The sequence below is a fragment of the Primulina huaijiensis genome, chromosome 1 (genome assembly GCF_012295235.1).
Source record: "Primulina huaijiensis isolate GDHJ02 chromosome 1, ASM1229523v2, whole genome shotgun sequence".
Lineage (NCBI taxonomy): Eukaryota > Viridiplantae > Streptophyta > Magnoliopsida > Lamiales > Gesneriaceae > Primulina > Primulina huaijiensis.
Window position 1 is genome coordinate 17003981 of NC_133306.1, and position 25768 is coordinate 17029748.

The 25768-nt window shown below is 36.5% G+C and overlaps 3 protein-coding genes across 6 annotated transcripts; all 3 read left to right on the forward strand.

Annotated features, from left to right (window-relative positions):
• The first annotated feature begins 9725 nt into the window (after positions 1-9725).
• LOC140981995 (telomere repeat-binding protein 5-like) lies at positions 9726-15843 on the forward strand. Of its 4 annotated transcripts, XM_073448424.1 has the most exons (11): positions 9726-10244; positions 11085-11225; positions 11318-12143; positions 12233-12403; positions 12800-12862; positions 12970-13049; positions 13230-13471; positions 13756-14082; positions 14172-14235; positions 14481-14680; positions 15134-15843. In XM_073448424.1, exons 2-10 carry the CDS (start codon positions 11145-11147, stop codon positions 14649-14651), a joined length of 2025 nt encoding a protein of 674 aa, XP_073304525.1. In that variant the 5' UTR covers positions 9726-10244; positions 11085-11144; the 3' UTR covers positions 14652-14680; positions 15134-15843. The 4 variants fall into 4 exon arrangements, with proteins under 4 accessions (XP_073304525.1, XP_073304512.1, XP_073304530.1 ...); XM_073448411.1 differs by lacking the exon at positions 15134-15843 and having other exon boundaries at positions 9727-10244; positions 14481-14878; XM_073448429.1 differs by lacking the exon at positions 15134-15843 and having other exon boundaries at positions 9727-10244; positions 12824-12862; positions 14481-14878.
• A 931-nt stretch (positions 15844-16774) lies between these two features.
• Positions 16775-18467, forward strand: LOC140971723 (uncharacterized mitochondrial protein AtMg00860-like). The gene is made up of 2 exons (XM_073434151.1): positions 16775-16859; positions 18136-18467. The coding sequence occupies exons 1-2, from the start codon at positions 16775-16777 to the stop codon at positions 18465-18467; spliced, it is 417 nt and encodes a 138-aa protein (XP_073290252.1).
• A 5153-nt stretch (positions 18468-23620) lies between these two features.
• LOC140971730 (uncharacterized) lies at positions 23621-24210 on the forward strand. The gene is made up of 2 exons (XM_073434162.1): positions 23621-23817; positions 23868-24210. Exons 1-2 carry the CDS (start codon positions 23621-23623, stop codon positions 24208-24210), a joined length of 540 nt encoding a protein of 179 aa, XP_073290263.1.
• The last annotated feature ends 1558 nt before the right edge of the window (positions 24211-25768 follow it).

Below are 25768 nucleotides of genomic sequence, written 5' to 3' on the forward strand. Positions count from 1 at the left end.
TTATGTTATTTTGTACTGTACAATTCTTTTCTTTGTGGGATCATTTTCCCCCGAGAGATAATGAGAAGAATTATAGAATGGATTGTTAGCTATGACTAGATCGCGACGGGAGATTCTTTAGCATCAACTCCATAATCTTTCAGTTGTTGCTGAATCCAGAGCAGTTGGGCACAGCAGCTTCCAGCAGCAATGTATTCTGCTTCAGTTGTGAAAGTGGCTATGGATGTTTGCTTCTTGCTGAACCATGAGATCAGTCTGTCTCCTAGAAACTGACAAGATCCACTGGTGCTTTTACGATCTAGCTTACATCATGTATAGTCTGCATCTGAATATCCAACTAAATTGAAAGAAGAGTCTTTAGCGTACCATAATCCCACATTTTGAGTTCTTTTTAGATATATTAAAATTTTTTTTGCAACTGAAAAATGGGATTGCTTAGAATTTGCTTGAAATCTAGCGCACATGCAAACAACAAATACAATATCAGGACGACTAGCAGTTAGGTACAATAATGAACCTATTAAACCTCTGTAGAGTGTCGTCTCAACTGATATTACCCCTTGATCATTGTACAGTTTGACTGATGAACTCATGGGAGTGATGGTAGCTGAACATGTTTCCATGCCAAATTTCTTGAGCAATTCCTTCATGTATTTGGTCTGACTAATAAAAATACCAGTGTCCAGTTGCTTCACTTGTAGTCTGAGAAAGAATGTCAGTTCACCCATCATACTCATCTCAAATTTGTCCTGCATTAACTTGGCAAATTTCTCACATAATTTTGGGTTAGTTGACCCAAATATAATATTATCAACATATATTTGCACAAGTAAAATGTGATCATTTTTAGAAAATTTGAACAAGGTCTTATCAACTAATCCAAGAGTAAAATCAAGATCAGTTAAGAATTTTGAAAGTGTCTCATACCAAGCTCTTGGAGCTTGTTTAAGACCATATAAATCTTTGTTCAAATGATAGACATGATCAAGAAAAGAGTGATTGATAAAACGTGGCGGTTGTTCAACATAAACTTCTTCTTGTAACTGACCATTCAGAAATGCACTATTTAAGTCCATCTGGTAAACTTTAAAGTTCTTGAATGATACATATGCAAGGAACATTCTGATTGCTTCTAGTCTTGCAACTAGTGCATATGTTTCATCATAGTCAATTCCTTCTTCCTGCCTATATCATTGTGCTACAAGTTTTGCTTTGTTGCATGCAACTGAACCATCTTCGTTCAGTTTATTTCTGAATATCCATTTTATACCTATAATTGTTTTACAAACTGGTCTTGGAACTAAGTTCCAGACATTATTATGGATAAACTGATTTAGCTCTTTTTGCATTGCATTTATCCAGTTAGGATCAGCAAGAGCTTCGTCAGTTTTCTTTGGTTCCAGTTGTGAGACAAAAGCAGAATGAATGAACAAATTAAGCATTTGATTTCTTGTTCTTACCGGGTCAGATGGATTACCTATCACCAATTCTGGAGGATGTGATTTCTTCCATCTGAGTTCAGTATTTGCTGCTTCCGTATCAGCAAGTGTTTCTGTTGGCAACTGAATGTTTTCAGTTTAAGTTGGAGCTGTATCAGTTGGTAACTGAATATCATCTGTTTGCTCCACCAACTGATTATCAGGAGCAGGTTCCTGTTCAACTGATTGATCTAGTATTTTTGGTTCAGGTGTTTGAAGGATATTTCTTTTGATATGATTTTATTCTTCAGTATCATCCTCCAAACTGATCTCTGTAAAACGATCAACTAGCTCAACTGGATCAGTTGGCTTATTAGTTAGCACAGTTTCATCAAAAACAACATAAATAGATTCTTCAATATTTAAAGAGATTTTATTAAAGACTCTATATGCTTTGCTAACTGAAGAATATCCATGAAATATTCCATCTGCAGATTTAGCATCAAAGGCTTTTAAATGATTTTTACCATTATCAAGAATAAAACATCTGCAGCCAAATATTTTGAAATAAGAAACCACATTTTTTCTTCCATGTCAGATCTCATATAGTGTTTTCACATGATTCTTATTAATCATTGATCTGTTCTGAGTGTAACATGCAGTGTTTACTGCTTTAGTCCAAAACCTTTGAGAAATACCATAATCAGCAAGCATTGTTCTAGCAATTTCTTTAAAGGTCCGATTTCTTCTCTCAGCTACACCATTTTTCTGAGGTGTTCTAGCTGCTGTGAGCTCATGCTTGATTCCAGTATTTTCTAAAAAAGTTGAAAGATTTGGCTTGATAAATTCAATCCCTCTGTCAGACCTTATTCGATCAATCCCATCTGATTTTTCATTTCATAGTCTTTTGAAGAGCTTAATCAGTTGTGCAGCAGTTTGGTCTTTGGATAAGAGAAAAATAATCCAAGTAAATCTTGAAAAATAATCCACAACCACTAAGGTGCATTTCATTTCTCCTAAACTCATGACTGGTATTGGACCAAAAAGATCCATATGTAACAGTTCTAAGCATCGGGAAGATGATTTACAACCTCTGTTTTTGAATGAAGATCTTACTTGTTTACCAAACTGACATGTTGAACAAACTTTTTCTTTTGAAAAATCTATTTTGGGCAAACCAGTTACAAAATCATGGTTACTCAGATAGGCAGTAAATTTAAAGTTTAAGTGGTTCAACCTCTTATGCCATAACCAGTTTTTAGAAGACTTGGAAGAAATGAAACAAACAAGTGCATAAGGTTGTTCAGTCCAACTGACTTTGTAAGTGTTTCCACAACGATTTCCAGTTAGGATGACCTCATCAGTTGAGTCTCTAACCGAACAAGTGTGTCTGTCAAACTGAACTGGGAAATTATTGTCGCATAACTGACCGATGCTTATCAAGTTATACTTCAAATTCTCAACTAGCAAAACATCTTTAATTGTAAAGTTACCATGGATAAGCTTACCCTTACCCACAGTTTTACCTTTGGAGTTGTCTCCAAAACTGATGTTTGGTCCAGTATATTTGATCATTTGAGATAGCAAATTTGCATCTCCTGTCATATGCCGCGAACAGCCACTGTCTAGATACCAAGTTGATTCTTTGTTTGTACCTGTTACCTGCAACCACATACAATATATAATTTTGGTACCCATATTCATTTGGGTCATAAACAGATTAGTCTTTTAGGAACCTAGACTTGGATCGGTCTGACTGACTTCCCAGTTGATGTGTTCCAAATGGTTTTTCTCGAATTCTTGGCAATATGTGTGTGATGTGAGGATAGAATAGTATGATTTGTATCTTTTTTCAACTGACTGTTCTTTTGATATCGTTTCTGAACTGGCTTACAGTTGTAGTAATTGTAATAGCCATTCCTTGAGTACTCATTTTTGTGACTGAATCGTTTAGGTGACCAATTTCTTGAATCAGTTGAACTCTCAGAGATATATCCAATTCCATACCGTTTGCCTTTGTTCTTACTTTCATTCAATTGAACAGCTAGTTTACTTGGTTATGAGAATTCATTTACCATACTTGATTTTACAAAGGTAATGTACTTTCTTTTGTTTTCATTCAACCTTGGCTGTGTATCACTTGCAGAATTTTCATCATGGCTGTTAAAGCTTAAACCAGTTTTATCAGCAACTGATTTTTGTGAATTCTGCATTTCAGTCAATGCAACTGAAGACTTGTTCCAAGCTTGAATCAATTCAATATGTTTTGAAATTTCTATTTTTAATTAACATATCAAAGCTTGATTTTCAATCATTTCAGCCTTTTGCTGTGCAATCTCCCTTTTTAGACTCAACAGTTTAACTGACTCATCAGTTTCTATTTTGTTGTCATTGGGATCAATTTTCTCAGTTCTATCCTTCTGAAATGATCGAGCAAGTTTGTGATACTCATTTACCATGTCATGCAATGTGGTAATGAGTTCCTCACGAGTGAAATCAGTAGAGCTGAAGTCAAATACCTGTTCACTTGCTGACTCCAGTTCAGCATCATCTGCCATTAAGCACTTGACTTCCTCCTCATCTTCACTTGAACTGATTGGGCTTTCTGGTTTTGACTCGTCACTGTCAGTTTCTGCCCACTTAGATTTGCTCTCTTCAGCCAAAAGCACTTCATGTTTCTTTTTGGATGATTTCTTGTCATCCTTGGTCCTTCTTCTATGCTCATAGGGCTTATTTCCCTTTTCAGTTGATCCTCGACTGTCCTTCTTTGGCTTAGGACGGTCTGCTATGAAATGACCAGATTTGCCACAGTTGTAGCAAGCATCGGATTCTTCTTTGGACTGATTTTTCTGATATTGCTTCTGGAAGTTTCCTTGATTCTTCCTCATAAACCTTCCAAATTTCTTGACAAACAATGACATTGCATCATTGCTCAGTTGATCAGCAGATTTGTCAACTGAACCAGTTGGTTCCAGTCTGACAGCAGTTAAAGCAATTGTGGCAGCTGGTGTTGAAGGTTCTCCGTCTTTGGTTTGTAGTTCAAACTCGTAAGCCTTTACATCAGCAAACAAGTCATGAAGTTCAATCTTGTTAAGATCTTTTGACGCTCTCATTGTCATAGTCTTGACATCTCATTCCTTGGGAAGACCTCTGACCACCTTCAGTGCCACTTCTTTGTTCGAATACACTTTTCCAATTGCATTCAGCTCATTGATAATACTATTGATCCTCTCATCATATTCGTGCATGGATTCTCCAGCCTTCATTTTGATGTTGTCAAATTTCTGAACAGCAACTGATAGCTTGTCCTCTTTTGTTTGCTCGTTTCCTTCACACAGCTGGATCAGTTTCTCCCATATCTCTTTGGCAGTTTTGCACATTTTGATTTTGCTGAAAGTGACTTTATCCAGTGTTTTGAATAAAATATCCTTTGCCACATTGTCTAGGTTGGCTTTCCTCTTATCCTCAGTTGTCCATTCCTCTCTGGGCTTTTCTATGCGATGAGGTGCCCCATCAGTAATGCCAACTGCTGTATTTGCTTTTAAGATCTTCATGGGACCTTCAGTAATGACATACCACATGTCGTCATCTTGTGCAGCTAAATGATCCTGCATTGTGATTTTCCAGTCGTCAAAGTCTTCTCTGGAAAACATCGGTATTTTATTGAATGAAGACAAGTTGATCAGTTTTGTGAATAAGAGTATTCTGAGACAAGATTCAACTGCTCTGATACCACTTGTTAGGATCGGTTGATTGGTTGAGATGTGTTTAGAAGGGGGGGTTTGAATAAACACTCACGATTTTACAATCTTTTCGAATGAAGTGTCAGTTTTGTGACAAAGTAAAACTAGGAATCTCGTCAGTCAATGACAATCAGTTTAACTGATAACAGTTACGAAATTAAATTGACTGAAAGATAGAATAAATAACTGAAGTAAGAACACACAAAGATTTATGGATATTCGGAGACTTCAACTGCTCCTACGTCACCCTTTCTATCACAAGGATAGGATATGCACTAAAAGACTTTGATCGATACAAAACTTGTACAGACCCACTTCAGTTCGGACTTAACACTGCCAAAACTGAAACTCTTAGTTTACGAAATATCTCACAGTTCTTCAACTGAACTTAGCACAACTGACCTCGTTAAAGATCAAATAAACAAAAAAACAGTTTGTGCTTATAAGCTCGAAAGGTAGCCTCAAATGCTACAAATATATCTGATAAGTGTGAGTTTTTGATTCTTGAGTAAGAACGATAAATTCAGGAGGGTAATAGCAAGCTTAAGAGAATAAATAGATCGATCGATAGATGTGTTGTTTCTCAACTGCTCTTCTCGCCTATTTATAGGCTTCTCTTCAACGGTAACATTAAATATAATTTGAATCTTTATATCCGTTGATTGCCACGTCAATATTCTTCTGACATTCGTACATTGTAAGCTCTGAAATGTGGCTTTCCACTATGAGTTGCAGTCTGCTTTGTACTGTTGTCGGTTGGATGTCTTTTTCTCCAACTGATGACGTGTATAGCTGAATGATCAGCTGATAAGCAATCGCTGGTAAGCTCTCAACTGAATATATCAACTGATCAGTCAGTTGACTTCGTAAGTTCAGTTCAACTGGTTTCAGTTGCCTTCGATAAAATGCGCATTAATCTTCAGTTAGGCAACTGTCAGTTGATTTATGTAGTTCAATTACTTCAAACTTCTTGATCAGTTTAGTTCAATAAATTAAACACTTAGTTTGTCAAACAACCGAAATTAAGTTTCCAACAATAACGTTTTTGGTGTGTTGAGTCTTTAGACTTACTAGGCGTGAATGATGTAGATGGGCATATGGATGAGGAGACTGGAGGTGCCGAAGCCTGAGTAGGCGGGGCTAGATGTGCTCACGCTAACCCGATGACCATATTTTTCTGCACATTACGTTTATGAATTAGGAGGAACCATGGATATTTTTATACATTATTCTGTTTACATGTTGTTGGTTCGACATGATTTTTGACATATTTTTAACTGCAATATTTTTACTAGTATTGAAATCCTTTTATTTTAAAATGTGTTTTTTATAGCAGTTATTGCGTGCATGCATTTAAATAAATTTTCGAGATTTAGCTTACAAAAAAAAATTTCTAGTAGATGTTTCACATTGAGTGGTTGATGTGACATTGTGTAGGACCGAGAGCTTGCCGCTTTACCAAAAGTTATAGCTGGTGGTAATGGTGTAACTCAAATATTTCAAACCGCACAGCAGCTCAAACACCACGATTCGATCGCTCTTCCAGCAGAGATAATTATTGCACCCAACAATCTCCCTCCGAATAATTGCATTCCTTGCAATCAATGAAAATGGAACCCGTGACATTGACTATCATACCAATTGTAGAACCGAGCTCTTGCCACTTTACCAAAAGCTATAGTTGGTGGTAATGGCGCAACTCAAATCTTTTAAATCGTACAACAACTCAAACACTACGGTTCGATCGCTCTTCCAACATAGACAATTATTGCACCCAACACATTATTTGCCAATAACAAGATTATACATATGTTGATTTTTAAAAAACTTAGTTTTAGTCAAATTGTATATGTTTTGCCTCTTAAATACTCACTTCAATTATTTGGTGTTCTAAAAAAATATAATTGAACGGTTGATGCGATATTTTTTGTCAATAAAAATATGATACCTATATTGACATAAAAAGTGCTTCGGTTTATTCAAATGATACATGTTTTTCCCCTTCAGTACTTTATTTTATTATTTGGTATCCTAAAAAATATAAATTGACTGGTTGATGCGACATTATTTCTCAATAACAAGATTATATCTAGATTGATATAAAAAGTATCAGTTTTAGTCAAATAGTACCTGTTTTGCCCCTTCAGTACTTAATTCTATTATTTAATGTTTTAAAAAAATATACATTGAGTGGTTGATGTGAAATTATTTTTCAATAACAAGATGATACCTAGATTGATGTAAAAAGTACTCAATTTTATTCAAATGATACTTGATTTCCCCTTAAGTACTCAATTGGATTATTTGGTGTTCTAAAAATATATATTGAGTGATTGATGAGGTATTATTTGCTAATAACAAGATGATACCTTATTAATATAAAAAATACTTAGTTTTAGTTAAATTGTACATGTTCTCCCTTAAAATGTTCAATCCGATTATTTGGTGTTCTAAAAAATATATATTGTGTGGTTGATAATGAATTATTTGTCAATAACAAGATTATATCGAGATTGATATAAAAGGTATATAATTTTAGTTTAACGATACATGTTTTTGCCTTTTAAGTACTCAATTTGACTATTTGGTATTCGAAATATGCATTTAGTGGTTGGTGTGACATTATTTGTCAATAATAAGAAAATACCTAAATTGATATAAAAAGTACTTAGCTTTAGTAAAATGATACTTGTTTTATCTATTAAGGACATGCTTGGTAATAGGCGTGAGAATTCGGTCGGTTCGGTTTCCGACCGAACCGAATTAGCCATAACCGAAACGAAATATTTAGTCATAACCGAACCCACCGAATTAATTTTCATAATCGATGAAAACCGAACCGAACTAAAATCGGTTAAATCGGTCGGTGACCGAATTAACCGATTAGTTTTAAAAAATTTGTGATTTAACTTTAATTATATATATAATTTTTATTGAATACTACAGTCTACATAAATGCATAAAAACATAAAAATTAAAAATTAAAATATATATAAAAATTGATAGAGTTGATTTTAAAATTAGGGTTGATTAGAATTAGAATTAGGGTTGATTTTAAAATTAAAACTTAAATATATATAAAAATTGATTAAAAAAATAAAAATTTATTAAATAATAATATTTATTATATCGGTTAATTTGGTTTACCGATTTCAAAAGTTTGAAACCGTAACCGAACCGAATTAAATGATATAATCGATTTTTTTAATTGAAAAACGGAATTTCCGAAATAACCGAACCGAATTCCCGAATTGACTCGGTTCGGTCGATTAATTCGTTTAACCAAAATTTTGCTCACCCCTACTTGGTAGCAATGTGAAATGAGGTGAAAGAACATGCCCAATAGAGAGCTGTGATTTTGTCATGTAGGATTGAGCTTTTCCATCCGATTGGGCACATAATCTATTCATGGACGAGCTTTGGTTGAAATCCCAATGTTGTCATTATAAATTAATTGCGGCAGGTGTAACTCCATCAACCAACCTAATAAACACTTTTCAATGATTCTAATTAGAGATAAATTTGATGATTGGTGATTATACTTAATAATTTATATATAGTTAGTGCAACGACGCATGCATTGTGTGTTTGTATAATATTTTTTTATAATTCATTTGGTTTATATTTAAATAAAGATCAAAACTTAATTATAAAAAATGTTGAGAACAACACAACAATTTTGATATATGAATTAAAAAAAATAAATTGAAAAAAGAAAGGAAAAAAAAGAGCTAATTAAACATGTAAAGTAGATGTTTAGGAAATAAAGACTATATCCACCGAGCTACGATGACTTGCATTGAAATTTTAGCATTTTATTAATATATATAATTATTAAAACAAACTTGATATCTCAGGAATGAGCCCATCAAGATTCGGCCCAAACTCTCGGCCCATCCCTAACACAGGTAGAGGGCCCATGACAGGCCCATATATTCTCTTATAAATATCAGGTTTGACTATATGATTTAGAAATTCACTATATTATTTTTCAGCAATACCCTTACTCTTCACTTATATCCCCAATCTCTGACTTGAGCGTCAGAGAGGTTACGCCGAGATACCCTCCCGGCCTCTTTCTAATGGTCTTATTCGTAATTTCAGTCTCAGGGCAATTTCGAAATCTGCGTTTGGACTAGTGACACTTGTTAGAATCGGACCCTAAATTTTTTGTGAGTATCACTTGATTACACCAAAAATTAATTATTCTAAGTATCTCACACTGCATAATATAGTACAGATTAAACATAATACATGCAATTTTAAGTTGCGAGATATTCATCAGATTAATTAACTCAAATGTTTATTATTCCCATGCTTACAAGTGTGTTAATGCTTTTTGGATGCATAGAGATCTTATTTGCTAAGTTTTAGTTAAACCAAAGATATTCTTGGTTGGGCATTATTTTGGTGAGTTTTAAGGCAAAAAAACCTTAATTAGTTGCAAATTTTGTTAGGACATTTATTCAGACCTCCTCACTACTCGGACTCCATTGGCTTAGAAAAACTTACATTAAAAAGCAACCTTATTTTAAACCCACAAGAAAGAAATGGATCAACAAGAAATCTGACCACGCCACGTGGCAGAATCTCACTTCTTCTGTGGCCCACAAAAGAACAGGTCTTTAGGCAGTTTTTTTACCGCAACCTTCTGTAGCCGGTGAGTTATGGAGAGTCTACCGATAGATCAGGTGACATGGATCAATGGTATAAGAGCTGGGGTTTAAGCAATGATGTATGGCGTGGTTTTCAAAGGGTTCTGGCTATCTTTTACCAACGGGAAATTACTTTCTTTGTTCCATTGTTTTTTTATACATATTTGTTTCTTGTTCTCTTCAGATGTAGGATGGGTTAGAGGATTTGGGTAATGGGAATGGGAAATTCAGAATCTTCTTTTAGATTTCTTCTTTCAAGGTGAAAAAGATCTGATTTTGCGTTGTTGCGAGTGTAATTTATAGGAGAATCCTGCAGGGTGAAAGGAAATTTAGCGAGATTTGGATGAAATCTATGATGGCCGGAAGAAAATTTGATTGTTTAAAGGTGTAATGATTAAAATTCTGGGGTCCTTGGATATGTTAGATTGGTAAAGCTGTAGTCTGGTTTAAATACTTGAATTGTTAAATTTGTGGATTGAAGTTGGATTTATTCAAAGGGTCCATATGATTGGCTTTAAAAGAAGTTTCAGATCATTTGAATTGATCGTTCAGTCATTTGCATGCAGTCCTTTATTTTATTCTATTTTTATTTGACTGATTACATCATTTTGTGCTTATTGTTACATATGCTATGTGGAATTCCTTTATCAGTTGTTTTTTATCGGGATGCATGTGAAATTTTTCTTGCCATTATGGACGAGAGTAAATGATTTATTATAGCCAAAAAGAACCTATTTTGTTTCTTTCTTCGATCTACCCTGATAAATTATGGCATTCTTTTTGCATTTTTTCCTCTGTGGGTTCTAACTAGTTTTGAGGATTGTAACTGATGTTTAACTATGTCAAATGTTTGAAGTTATTTCCTTTAAATAACTATTATTTTTAAATCTTGGGTCGTTTCCTATGTTTGTGTACATGATATTCAGGCAGCAATGTGCTTGAATAATATTTAAGCTGTTGAATCCTGTTGGATTAAAAATTAAGTTACAACAGTCGCATGGTTGGATTTTCTTGATTACCTTTTGGTTTTCCTTACAGGTCATGAGAATTTGTAAAGCTATCACCAGGAATTATGTGCATATTTTGGTGTTTTCTAATAATGGATGATCCAGAGTAAAAACGAACTTTTCGTGATTTCCTGCAATTATTTTCTTTGGTCTCTCGTGTTAGATATTGCCATGTTAAATTACAAATGGCAAGAATAAAAAGTAAAAAAAATCTCGTATTCATCGCTGCTCTTGTTGCTAACTCATGGTCTGCACTGTCAGCAAGGTGAAAATGCCGATGCTCTCTGTGTTATGAATTATCCCAGATATGATTTCTGAGTTATGGTGTTGCAAAAGAGGTTAGACTATGGTTTCAATGGCTATCAGGTGCCTCCTACTCCACGAGCTGCTAGATCTATCCGGGTAATTGTCAACTTTCCTTGTATCCTGTTATTGTCATATCCCCTTTTTCTCCAGGGTATGTACTCATTTCATTTCATTAAAACTTGTTTTAGAGGAGGTGCTTGTTTAAGAGAAAAGAGGATGACCGACACTTGTGTGCATTTGATTTATTGGCTACAGTAGCGGGAAAGTTACTGTTGGAAAGGGGAAGCTCTCCTCCCTTGTTAAATTCATTTTCCATAAAGGAGCAACTTGTTGAAGGTTCTGCTGGGAAAGAAGAAAAAGCTGAAAATAATCCTGTAGAAGAAAAATCTTGTGATCAAGATTCCTATGAAACGAATTTTCTGTTCCCCAATCTTATCACAGAAAATCCCAACGCAATTTTGTCTCAAAATGACCCAGTCTCAAGGCCTGCATCCGAGATAATGACATCTAATTGCTTTGAAAAGAATAGTTCTACTGAACATTTGGCTAATGATGATTGCAAGCTACGACTTGGAATTTTTACGCCGGTGGTAAATCCTGATTCTTCAGCTTGTAGGAAATTTGCTGATAGTGGATCTGAGGATGAAATTAGGAAACATGTAAAAATGGAATCTTCAATTACTCCAAATTTGTCGACATGTAATGAACTTGATTTGTGCCATCCAGTAGCTTGTGACAAAAAGCCTTCCGGATTAGTAAATTCTGTTGATGGCAAAAAGCTTCTCTTTGGCAGGGACCACTCTCCTTGTGGTTCTGCTCCTGTTAATTGGGACACAATAAAGTTAGTTGGTAGAGATGATGACGATAATTCTTCTGTTTTCACTGAACCCCGAATCACAATGAAAACGTTTAGGCCATCACCACGCATTGGAGATAGTAAAATTAGGAAGTTACTAGCATCTAGGCCTTATAAAGTAGCTCCGCCTGTAAAGGATGATGAAAGATATAACGCTGGTGAGTCAGCTGTTTAATTATTTATTTTGCTTTCATGATTTGACAAGTTAATTGTACTGTGTATTAAAGTTGGGACTTCATGTTTTCAGATACGGGAAGATTTAAAAACCTCACCGATAAGAAAAGTTTTAAAAGACAGAGGTCACCGAGGGACTATCCTTTCAAAAAGAGGAAGTTTTATGAATGTAGCTCAATGTCTAACTCTGATAAAGGCAACAGTGGAGGTGCACTAGGCTCTCATCGGACACTGTCTAGACGAGGTAATTTCTGCCCCAACCCCTTAAAAGACACTCCTTGCATAATCATGGAAGATGAGAAATACATTTTGAATGATGAAAATCTTTGTTGTTTTTGGGATAGCAGCTATTGGCCTTGTTTTTCATGTTCGTTTATCCAATTGTGGGGTTTGAACTATCTTATTATTTAAAAGATTTATGATGCATAAGTTATAATTTTCGGTATATCAACAAACATTCAGTCCTATAATTTGTTTTTCACTTGCTGCACATGTTGCGCTTCAATTGTGTTTGAATTTAACTCAAAATTAGAGGGATACACATGATGTTATATGCAATGATTTACTAAATATTTACTGACATATAGATCACGCTTGAATTAATAGAATTTTAGATTAAATAATTTGACACTGAATGCACTGATCAAAACTCAGAGTTCTGCAGGTGGTGAACGTGCATCCTTCCACACCAGCAATCCCCAAGGTACAAGAGGTTTTCATGGGTTAATTCTCTTTTAAATAAAAAAAAAATATCTGTCTGCACTCAACTTTTGAGAGATTCTCATCAGAAATATTGTTTTTGGGACTCAGTGAAGCTGAAGATCAGATCTTTCAGGGTTCCGGAGTTGTTTATTGAAATACCAGCAACTGCAACTGTTGGTTCTCTGAAGGTTTTTAAACTTTATCCAGAGTCTTCTAGTTGACGAATTCAACATTGATGCATCATTTGCAAACAAAATATCAATGCTTTAAAAATCTTCCTAGCCAACCTCATCTTACTTTTTTTCTGTATTGGAATTCAAGTCCTCTTGTTTCAGTGATGTATTGCATGTGGATCTACTATTTTGCAGAAGACAGTAATGGAAGCGGTGAATGCAATACTTGGCGGTGGACTACGGGTTGGAGTTCTTCTTCATGGTAAGATGATTAGAGACGACAATATAACATTGTTGCAGATCGGAATTTCTCAGGATAACGAGATGAATATGTTGGGTTTTACTCTCGAACCCAGCATTTCTCAAGCCCTATTACAATCGATTCCTGATAACCGACCTCGTCAACTTCTGCATATCGATCCTCAGCCACTTGCTAGGTATTTCGCTGGTGTCTGTACTTTCAAGATTAATATCTCTGGAGCAATTACATTTTCAGCGTTTTTTCCCTCATCGGTCAAGTTGGTAAAGCAATATCACCTGGCCTAATGTAGATAGAACATATGTCATATAGCTGGCAAACTCAATAAAGCTTTATATAATCTGTGGAGCTCATTTTTTTTACTTCCTATAATAAGGACAAGTTCTAATCTTATTGGCCTTCTACGCCTCGAATTATGTGTAACGGCTGCAACAACTAATGGTCTGCTGGGATTTCCACCAGGCACCCTCCAACTAGCGGTATCAATCACAATGGTGTCCAGCGTGGGAAACTCAATAGTCCACCAGATCATGCAGGAAATGATTTCAACAATTTTGTAGAATGCGATCATGATTCAGTTGTGTCCTCTCCCGTTATGTCATTACAGAAACCTGCTTCACAATTAAAAGCACTCGTTCCCGTCCCAAAGATGGAACCAGATGCATTGGCCATGGTTCCATTGAAGAAATCTAAGATATCTGATTCTTCACAGCGCCGAATTCGTACACCTTTCACTGTTTCTGAAGTGGAAGCTCTAGTTCAGGCTGTTGAGAAACTTGGAACTGGGAGGTATGTTTGGCGACACTGTTCGACTTGTTATCAATTCAAAAAGGGCTGATATCGTACTTGTTAGTGAACACAAACGTGCATTACTGCAGATGGCGTGATGTTAAGCTGAAAGCTTTTGACGGTGCAAAGCACAGGACTTATGTAGATTTGAAGGTAAAATTTTTAATATTCATAGCTACCAGCCTCTCATGGGACTTTTTGGCGACCCTAGAATGATTATTTACATTATCGTATTATGTGTCATTGGTCACTGTTTACTTTGATGGAAATCTTTTATGATTGCCCGATGAACTATTTTTCAGATAACACGAGGTTAAGCTGAATTGTGGCGCCATATTCATCCGAATGTTGCGTTTGGAGAAACGTTTATTGACCAGGTTTTTCTTTTTATTTCCTAGGATAAGTGGAAAACACTAGTTCACACAGCAAGAATATCGCCTCAACAGAGACGAGGCGAGCCTGTCCCCCAAGAACTACTGGATAGAGTCTTGGCTACTCATGCTTACTGGTCCCAGCAGCAAGCCAAACAGCACCTCAAATCCCAGCTCGATGCCTGTCTTCTTCTCTGAAAATAGTGATTTCGGAGAAGGATAAAAGTGTATGTAGGCTGCCTCACTCGGCATTTATCATATTTATTTTTATGTGATTAATATTTGTTATGTAAAAAAAAGAATATACTTAGTTCATGTTATATTTGTGATTAATTTGGTTGGTTTAAAAATTGTAAATGTTTGACAGAATGAGTGCTTTGTCAACGGAACATTTTATTGCTGGAAAAATCTATCATTTTCTTTGATTTGAAGTCTCTTTACGAATCCCTGTTTGGTCTATTTGTTGTGCATCTTTATGTAAACAGTGAAATATATCATATTTTGATGTACCTCTTTAAGATGTCCCATAAAAAAAACGAAGAATGGTCTACATGAGCATTTAAAGAAGGGATCTATCCCTCTGTTAGATCTACATAAAGATCAACGGTGTTCATTAATTCGACATTTACCGAGAATTAATGCACTCGTAACGATTGTAATTTTTTGAGATACTGCTGCAGGCCTGCCAGGAACCATGACAGTCCTTAGTTGGAACTGTCGTGGATTGGGCCAACTCACAGGCCATATGTGAGTTTTTTGTTTGAAACTCTTGCCGTACAAATAAGATTGAACAAGTTCAAATTCGGCTGGGTTTTGAAGGCACATTTACAGTAGATCGTGAAGGGCGAGGTGGTTGTGTTTGTGTGCGGTGGAGGGTCTCCAATATTTGTTCAGTTGTAGGTTACTCAAAAAATCATATTGATATGGAGGTGCACGGTGCCAAAGTAGGTAAATGGAGAGTAACTGGTTTTTTTATGGATATCTCGAACTATCCAAACGTCATGAGTCATGGAATCTTCTCCGCAGTCTCTGTGGACTTTATCCCATGCCATGGTGATGTATTGGAGATTTCAACTGACTAACTTTATCCGGAAGATAAGAAAGGTTGGTAGAATGGAGCACCCAAGCTGTCTCTTCAGGGGTTTTAGAAAATCTGTGATGATGATTGTTGTCTTTATGATCATCCTTTACAAGGTTGTCAATTTACCGGGGCAAGAAGCAGAGTTACTGAACATGCCGTGGAGGAATGACTAGATAGAGCCATGGTTTCTCCTGCGTTACTTGATTTGATTCTATCCTTTCGGCTGTTCAATTTGAATTCTCCAATTTCAGAAAACTCACCTATCCTCTTGGAAACTGAGTTTCTATTTTCGCAGAAATTGCCTAAATGCTTTCGTTTCATAACAGGTGGTTGTGTGGCCCTCAGCTGAGGACTGTTGTTGTGGAGTCTTCGACGGCTTCTACAATGTACAACTTCCAAAGTCGGCTAACGTATTGCTCTGATATCTTGTTATGTTGGGGGAGAAATTTTTCAAATATGTTTAAAAAATACATTGATGACCTCAAGAAAAGCACAGATGCTCTTAGAACTAGGGATGATGCTGCTTCAGTGGAACAACTGGATGATATTAAGAATAAATTAACTAGTCTACTAGTCCAGCGAGAGATTTATTGAAAGCATAGGGCCAATAACTTTTGGCTACGTGATGGAGACTCGAATACTAAATTTTTTCATGCTTCTGCATCTGCGCATAAAGTCAAATAAGATTAAAAAATTGGAAGATGATAGTGGAATGTGGTTTGATGATATCTCTGATCTATGCTGCATTGTGGAGAATTATTTTGCTGCTTTATTTTCAGCAAGTGTGGGGTTTTATGAATTTGTTCTCTCAGGAATTCAGCAGCGTATTAATTTGGAGGACAAAGATTTCTTCTATGTCCTTTTCGTATGCATGAATTTGAATAAATCACTGGTCCTCGATAGGTTCAACCTGGCTTTCTGCCAAAAATTTGGCATGTCATTGGAGAGGAAGTGTTCCACTGGTGTTTGAATTGGATAAATGGATTGAAGTTCCTTGCTAAACTAATTGACACGAATATTGTTCTTATTCCCAAAAGTGAAGCCACGAAAACGATGAAGGACCTGAGGCCAATCTTTTTCTGCAACGTCATTTATAGAATATTAGCAAAGGTACTAGCAAATAGACTCAAACAAATTACGCCATGACTAATCTCTAAAGCTCAGTCGGCTTTAGTCCCAGGACGATCTATTTTGGACAATGTTTTTATGGATTTTGAGATAATCCAATACGTGGAAAAAAATGACGAGAGGAAAAAAGGGTGATGTCGCATTAAAGATTGATATTAGGAAGGCATATGATCGTGTGGACTGTGGATTTCTCGAAGGTATTATGTCTAAACTTGTGTTTGATCCTAAATAGGTCAAATTGATTATGTTGTGTGTTAAAAACTCTCTTATAATGTAGTGGTAAATTGTAGCGTCCCAAAAAAAAACCTAATCTACGTAAACCGCATGTATGCAAAATTATTTTAATTGTTTAATTGTTTTATTTAATTGATTTTAAATGCTAGCATGATATTTATTATATGATTAAATGATAATATAACATGAATACATGAAATTAAGGATTTTACCCAAATATTCGATAATGAGTAGGGGAAATAAGACCAGGGACGACCAAGACAAGAATATGTATTTTTATTTAATTAATGGCAAGACTTCCTAATATGATTTAAAAATGATTTAATTTTCCTAAAAACGTTGAAGTTCGAATTATTTTACTAGTCGAGCTCGATTTTTCCCGAGAAGTCGGTTTTGGGAAAACAAGAAGTTTTAAAAAATCAAACATATTATTTTATGAAAACTAATTTTATAAACTTTTATTATTTAATTAATTAAGTGTTATTGGGCCAAATTTAATTATTTAAAGAAAGCCCAATTACCCTTAAGCTTGCAAGCCCAAAATCAAAACCTATTAACATGTTAATTATTTATAAATAAGTCGCCAAAGCTTTCAAAACACCACAATTTCATAACCAATCAGCCGAAATTCATCACAAGCACACACCAATATTTTCGAAAAATAGAAAGGAAGAAAGGCTTGTGTTCTTCGTCGTCCGGTCGTCCAACGTCACACCCTCGTCGAATATCGTATATTCGAGCGTTATAAATGCAAAGACACGTTTTCTAAACCCTTTTAAACATCAGACAAATCATAATATGTGTGTGTTTATTGGTTATGCATGAAAAATATTGGTGTTCGATTATTTTAAGATAGGATACGTCTTTTTCAAAGTTTTAACGATTTTACGTTTATTCGAGAGAACATGCTAGAACTGTGGGCGAGAAATATAAGTAGGAGCCGTGGGTTTTGTTTGGTTCTTCAAGGTGNTTAATCGAGAGAACATGCTAGAACTGTGGGCAAGAAATATAAGTAGGAGCCGTGGGTTTTGTTTGGTTCTTCAAGGTGCAAGGTTCGGTTTGTTGTGCATGGGGCAAGAGGGCTCGACGTTATTATGATATATTCTTCAAGTGAGGAAGACCACAAAGAACATATTCATCTCATCCTCTAGACGCTGAGAGAAAAGGAATTGTATGCCAAATTCAAGAAATGCGAGTTCTGGCTAAAAAGCGTCACATTCTTGGGTCATATAATATCAGCAGCAGAAGTATCTATGGACCCTAAAAAGGTAGAAGCAATCATGGATTCGTCGAGGCCAAATAATGTGAAAGAAATTCGAAGCTTCTTGAGACTAGCAGGCTATTATCGAAAATTTGTTAAAGGATTCTCTTCAATAGCTATACCCCTTACTAAACTCACCCAAAAGAACTCCAAGTTTCAATGGAGTGAAGAATGTGAGCAAAACTTCGAGACTTTGAAGAAGAAACTTTCCTCTACTCCGGTATTGGTATTGCTAACTGAAGGAAAAGATTTCACCATCTACAGTGATGCATCAAAAGGAGGTTTAGGATGTGTGCTCATGCAAGATTAAAGAGTAATTGCCTACGTGTAAAGACAACTGAAACCATAAGAGCAAAACTATCCGACGCATGACCTCGAACTAGCTGCAGTGGTGTTCGCGCTAAAAATATGGAGACATTATCTTTATGTAGCCAAGTGTGAGATTTTCACTAATCACCAAAGTCTCAAATATTTTTCACTAAAAAATAACTAAATATGAGGCAAAGACGGTGGATTGAACTCCTGAAAGATTACGACTTGACCATAAGCTATCATCCGGGCAAGGAAAACAAGGTAGCTGACGCTTTGAGTCGGAAGAATATGGACAACTTAATCCTAGCGTCACCTTCAGTACAACCATGCCTTCGAGAAACGATCAAGATAAGTCAAGACCGGGACCCACTTTGGTGAAACTGAAACAACAAGCTGAAGAAGGAAAATCATCGGTTCTCCAGATAGATGACAAGGGAGTTGTGTGGATGAAAGGACGATTGTGTGTACCTGACATTGACAATCTTCGACAAGAAGTCATGTCTGAAGCACACAAGTCAAAATTTTCAGTTCACTTTGGCAATACCAAAATGTACAGAGATTTGAAGAAAAGTTTCTGATGGAGTGGAATGAAGAAGGACGTTGCAATGTTTGTTTCTAAGTGTCACGTGTGCCAACAAGTCAAGGCAGAGCACTAGAGACCTGGTGGACTTTTTCAACCATTAGAAATTCCGGAATGAAAATGGGAACATATTTCCATGGATTTTGTAGTCGGTTTACCAAAGTCGAGACAAGGTCATGATGGAATATGGGTAATTGTAGACATACTCACGAAGTCTGCGCACCCTTTACCTGTCCGCATGAATTATAATATGGATAAACTGGCCACATTATACATGAATGATATCGTACAATTACATGGAGTTCTATCTAGCATACTATCAGACAGAGATCCTAGGTTTACATCTCGTTTTTGGAAAAGCTTTCAACAAGCCATGGGAACTAAGGTCACTCTCAGTACGACCTATCATCCTCAGACCGATGGCCAAACAGAGAGGACAATTCAAACTCTAGAAGATATGCTGAGAGCATGTGCTCTAGACTTCAGTGGTAATTGGAGTGAACATCTGCCCTTAATCGAGTTCGCGTACAATAATAGTTATCACAGTAGTATTGGAATGGCACCATACGAAGCTCTGTATGGACGAAAGTGTCGACCGCCACTGTATTGGGATGAAATTGGGGAAAAAGCCATCGTTGGACCCGAACTGATCCAAGAAATAGTGGATAAGGTTGCTATAATCAAGGAGAGACTAAAAACTGCACAAGATTGATAGAAAAGCTGGGCTGACCTAAAATGAAGACCCGTGGAATTTGAAGTTGGAGAAAAAGCATATGTGAAAGTGTCACCCATGAAAGATGTAATCCAATTCAATAAGGCTGGAAAACTGAATCCCAGATATGTTGGACCTTTTGAAATTCTAGAGAAAGTGGGAACACTTGCTTACAAATTAGCACCTCCCCCCGATATGTCAATGATCCATAATGTTTTCCATGTTTCACAGTTAAGAAGATATATTTCCGGTCCAAGTCATACTCTTGTAGCTGGACCTCTGTTGGTTGGGGGAAATATAAATGAAGAACTGAAATATGAAGAAATTCCGATTCGAATTGTTGATAATAAAGACCAAGTACTGAGGCGACGAACTATTTCATATGTCAAAGAACAATGGTCTAATCACACCGAAAAAGAAGCTACTTGAGAGTTGTAAGAAATTATGCGAGAACAATACCCTTATCTCTTTGAGTATCATGTATAGCCAAGTTTAGAGGACGAAACTTCTCATAAGGAGGGAGGGATGTGAGAACCCGAAATTCCAGCAGTAGCTAGCATTTTGTAGCAGCTAGCAATATTCAGCAACAATGCAAAAATTTCAGTAGAAGCTAACAATTCCAGCATCAAATAATATTTCAGAAGCTGGTATTTTTCCAGCAGATAGAATCCAGCAGCAGAAGAGTTCAGTAGCGCGAGATTCCAACATACAGCTACTGATTCTGCTTATGACTTATAACTGAAGCAGTTAACATGGATAAAGTCTGTTAATGGCAAATAATGGCAGATTATGACTATTAATTGGGAGGCTAACAGTCAGATTTAACCTATAAATAACACCCTCAAATCTCTGAATTGGTGTTATACAAATCTTGAGTTATCACTTGAAATTCGAGCTAAGAGAATACATTTTTCGAGCAGTAAAAACCAGTAGCGAGAGCAAGTAGATTCCAGACTTCAACCGAAACTATCTAGCAAATTACGGTAAGTGGGCTTATGTATAAATATCTTAAAACTAGTTTGATAATTTCTGTTTTGAAGCAAAGTATATGTATTTTTTATATCTGATTTTTGAAGCACTGAAACCTAGTGAACTAATGGTAGGAATATATATTCTGAAACATTCTTGATTATTGAATTCTGATTACTGGCCTCACCCCTTAGAGGAGAGAACATATAGGGGACTGATATCAGTTTAACCATGAAATTCACAAACGTTCTCAGTGCTTGCTTGCTAAATTTTAAGTTCTGATTTCTGTTCTGAAACCTGTTATTCCTGAATACCGATTCTTGTTCTGAAAGTAAGAGTTTCTGTATATTATTTGTATTACTGTTTCTGTTAAAAATCGTTTTGAAAACTGGGGGTTATTGCCGCCCCCGCTTATTGAATGACGACCAAATCACTCACCCACCAAATACATCTCAGATAAGAACCAGGAAGAAACGTCAGAAGAAGAAGAGCAAAATCAGTTCTGGGGCTGGTGAAGAAGACTGATGTTTCTCAGTTCTAATTTATGTTTGTTTTCCGCTGCATCTGTTAAGACATTGTTATGTCTGTTTTTTACATTTCCGCTATAAAACATTAGTTATTAGAGTTTGTATAAGATAATGAAATATTCAATATTATGAATAAAAAGACTTGTTTCTGAATTTTGTACTTCTGAGGCTTGTTGTTTTCGAATGAAAATTTGAGAGCAACGCCGGTGTCGACCAACCCCGTCCTTGGGGCGTGACAGTGGCTCGAACAAATAAAGAGTTGGCTCGGGTGGTTCGATTATGTGTCAAAAAAGAAAATTTAAAAGAAAAAAATTAGAACCATGGGTCCACGATGTAGTTCATGGCTCACAATGGTAAAATAAATAATAACAATATTATATTTAAAATTTGGGATCAAAATAATGAGTTTTGGATTTATCCGAGATTTAATCGCCTAACGAAACGTCAATTAAAGAATTAATTGAAAAGCCTAGTTTTAAACTTTATAAAATTATAAAAAGTTATATTTAAGCTTAAATAATTATATAGAATAAGCTCATGTGATTAAAAGCGAGAAAATGATAAAATCGAGAATTTTTACGTCAAGGGGCAAAACGGTAATTTTACACTTAAAAAAATACGAAAACGCTTGGCAGCGTCCCCGAAGGATCATAACGTATGTTAAATGATATTATATGATTTAAAATGATGATTTTGATGATAATATGTATTTTTATGATTTATGGCTAAGTTGTGCAATTTATACTGTTTAAATTGCTATTTTTGGAAAAGTGTGTTATTTTATGATTTTTAAAGAAAAGAAAAAATATTTTGAAGGATGTGAATTGACTGTGACAAAAGATATTATATATGATAGATGATTTTGTGGAGATGTCGCGAGGGAAAAAGGTCTCAGAGGGAGCTCATTTACGGGAGAAGGCCCCAGAGTGAGCCTATTTATGGGAAAAGGTCCTAGAGGGAGCCCATCTATGGGAGAAGGCCCTCAAGGGAGCCCCGAAGATCGTATTTCCATGGTGGAGCCTAGTGCCCACCCCCATGGATCATGTGGAGCTAAGACTGCAGTTGACCAAACGATTAAAGCTAGTTACTTTCAAGGATCAAACTTCACCCAAAATGATATATGATTGAAAGCTTATGATTAAAATGATTTTATGATATATGATTTATGATGATGATTAAAGCTATTTTTAAAATGATTTATTTATGCTTAAAGCATTTTTTAAATGATTTTAAATGATTATTTATGCTCAAAGGTATTTGAAAATGATTTTACGATTTACGATTTATTTATGTTTAAAAACTATTTTAAATAAAAGTATGACTTTTAATGCATGTGATTGTATATGTATTATTTGTTCTTCATGTTTAGAACGTGCTGAGTCTTTAGACTCACTAGGTTTGTATGATGCAGGATTTGATGATTTATGGGATGCGCTGACGCTTGAGTGGATCAAGTGCATCAGTACACACCCGAGGGCCTTTATGTTTCCGCACTAGCTAGATAGATTAATGATTTAAAAGACTATGCTAATGATTTTATTAGAGATATTGTTATCCTTTGTTTTATTGTTAATTGATCTTTTTAAAGGTCGATTTAGGAATTTTGGTTAGTCGATGATTTAGAGATTATTTTATGCATTTGAGATTTCATATGTTAAATTATTATGATTATTGATTATGTTAAGTTGTTTTATTTAGTTAGCATTTTTGAGTTTATGATTTATGATTAGAAGAAAAAAATTTGAGTTCGTTTCATAAATGATGCTTTTGTTGGTCCTATTATCTCAAATCGAGGCTTACGTCAAGGGGAACCCTTTTTCCCTTGTCTTTTCATTTTTTGTGCTGAGGGATTATCATCATTTATGACCATAGCTGAATCGAGTGGGACTGCTACATGGTAGTTGAATCAAGTGGAATGCTACATGGTAGCAGAATTTGGAAAGAACCCTTCATTAGTTATCTTTTGCTTGCAGATGATAGTTTCTTTTTCTTTGGGGCAAATGAAGATGAATGCAAACTAATTAAGAATATGTCTGAGAATGAATAGACCACGCTTTCAAGAGGGACTAAATTGAAGAAAATTCGAAACTTTAAGGGTGAAATTGCAATTTTAAAGAATTTCTAAAGGCAAATTTTGTAATTTTCAAGGGACTTCTAGGACTAAATTGGAGATTTTCGAACATTTTGGGTTAATCAATGATAGAAAAATTTCTTAAGCTTCAACACGATCAGATTTGATGGTATGTTTCGTAGGAAGGATATATATTTCAGGTATAGCTACGTATGCATTGCTAGATTTTGGAGCTACACATTCATTTATATCCAAGTCTTTTGTCAAGCGACTAGGAAACATACCAGAGGCTATGGATTTAGGATTCAGAGTTTGGATTCCGTCTGGGGATCAGATGTTTACCTCGCAGATAGTGAAGAGATTGGATCTTCGGTTACAGAAAAATACAGTGCAGGCAGATTTGATTTTGCTACCGTTGCTAGAGTTCGACATTATTCTGGGTATGGACTGGCTTTCTTCGAACAGAGCTGCCACAGATTTTCGACGGAGGTCAGTATCTGTCCGACCGCCCAGTGATATGGCATTTATTTTTGAGGTAGCCGGACACAGCAGATGCCGCACGTCAGTTCTTTCATGTGTGCGAGGAAGCTCATGAGGAGAGGCTGCCATTCATTTTTGGCGAGTATTGTGACAGTGACCGAGCCACTCAGCCAGAGGCTAGAGGATGTTGAGATGGTCAGGGATTTTCCCAGCGTTTTCTCGGATGATGTTTCAGGCATTCCACCAGACAGAGAGGTGGACTATTCTATCGAGCTGATGTCGAGTACAATGCCGATTTCTAAGGCACCCTATCGTCTAGCACCTGCAGAAATGAAGGAGCTAAATGATCAGATACAGGACTTGCTATACAAGGGTTTCATTCGCCCGAGCTTTTCTCCATGAGACCCACCAATACTTTTTGTTAAGAAGAAAGACGACAGCATGCGGCTTTGCATTGATTACCGGGAGCTGAACCAGGTCACAGTTAATAATAAGTATCCACTACTCTGGATCGAGGATCTATTTGATCAGCTTCAGGGAGCATTAGTATTCTCGAAGATAGATATCCGATCAAGATACCACCAGCTGAAGGTGGGAGAGGATGATGTGCACAAGACGGCTTTCAGGACGCGTTATGGGCTTTATGAGTTTATGGTGATGCCCTACGAACTGACGAACGCACCAACGATCTTCATGGATCTCATGAATCGCATGTTTCAGCCGTATTTGGATCAGTTCGTCATAGTTTTCATAGAAGACATCCTGATCTATTCGAAGAGCAGAGAGGAGCACAGTCAGCATTTGAGGACAGCGCTACAGGTTTTGCAGGACCGTCGACTGTATGCCAAGTTCAGTAAGTGTGAGTTCTGGCTAGACAGAGTGGCATTATTGGGCCACATCATATCCCGAGATGGATTGGAGATTGATCCCAGTAAGGTCGAGGCAGTCCGAGACTGGCCAGCACCTAAGAGTGTGATAGAGATCCACAGTTTCTTAGGGTTGGCTGGGTACTACAAGAAGTTTATTCAGGGCTTTTCTTCTATTGTGGTGCCCTTGACCGCCTTGACGAAGAAGAACGCCAAATTCATTTGGTGATCAGAGTGGCAAGAGAGTTTTGACAGGTTGAAGCAGGCATTGACTTCAGCGCCTGTTCTAGATATGCCATCAGGGAAAAGGGAGTTTGTGCTTTATACAGATGCTTCGAAGCTCGGTTTGGGCACAGTTTTGATGCAGCATGGCAGGGTTATATCCTATGCGTCATGACAGTTGAAGGTCCATGAGAAAAATTATCTGACTCATGACCTCGAGCTAGCAGCAGTGGTATTCGCATTGAAGATATGGAGGCATTATCTGTATGAGAAGAAGTGCATGATTTTCACCGATCACAAGAGCCTGAAATACTTCTTCACGCAGAAAGAACTGAACATGAGACAGCGGAGGTGGCTAGAGCTAGTGAAGGATTATGACTGCGACATTAGCTACCATCCGGGTAAGGCTAATGTGGTCGCGGATGCCCTGAGTAGGAAGCATGCAGTGATTGCTCAGTTGTCTGTACATAGGCCATTGCAAGAAGAGATTCAGAGGTTTGAGCTTGCAGTGTATGCCAGGGGCGATGCCCCTAGTCTTTCTACCTTGACAGTACAGCCGAAACTGAGAGACATGATTCGAGCAGGGCAGACTTCTGACTACCAAATGCAGAAGTGGAGACAGAGGGATGAGTCTAAGGGCCTGAGGTTGTGTACAGTTGAGGACGACATAATCAGATATTGTGACTGACTGTGGGTTCCTAGGGTGATTCCTTAAAAGTAGATATCATGATAGAGGCCCACAGCATCACGTACTCCATTCATCCAGGGAGTACGAAAATGTATAAGGACCTTCAGTCACTTTGTTGGTGGTCGGGCATGAAGTGGGACATTCTGCATTTCGTCTCTGATTGTTTGACGTCTCAGCAGGATAA

Bases quoted from the DNA above. Each gene is read 5' to 3' on its own strand.
- LOC140981995 (XM_073448424.1), top strand. From the start codon at position 11,145: ATGGTGTTGCAAAAGAGGTTAGACTATGGTTTCAATGGCTATCAGGTG. The intron at 12,863-12,969 runs GTACAAGAGGTT...TTTGGGACTCAG, and splicing joins CCACACCAGCAATCCCCAAG to TGAAGCTGAAGATCAGATCT. The intron at 13,472-13,755 runs GTATTTCGCTGG...GATTTCCACCAG, and splicing joins GATCCTCAGCCACTTGCTAG to GCACCCTCCAACTAGCGGTA.
- LOC140971723 (XM_073434151.1), top strand. From the start codon at position 16,775: ATGACGAGAGGAAAAAAGGGTGATGTCGCATTAAAGATTGATATTAGG. The intron at 16,860-18,135 runs GTATTATGTCTA...ATATAATATCAG, and splicing joins GGACTGTGGATTTCTCGAAG to CAGCAGAAGTATCTATGGAC.
- LOC140971730 (XM_073434162.1), top strand. From the start codon at position 23,621: ATGGATTTAGGATTCAGAGTTTGGATTCCGTCTGGGGATCAGATGTTT. The intron at 23,818-23,867 runs GTCAGTATCTGT...TTTTTGAGGTAG, and splicing joins GCCACAGATTTTCGACGGAG to CCGGACACAGCAGATGCCGC.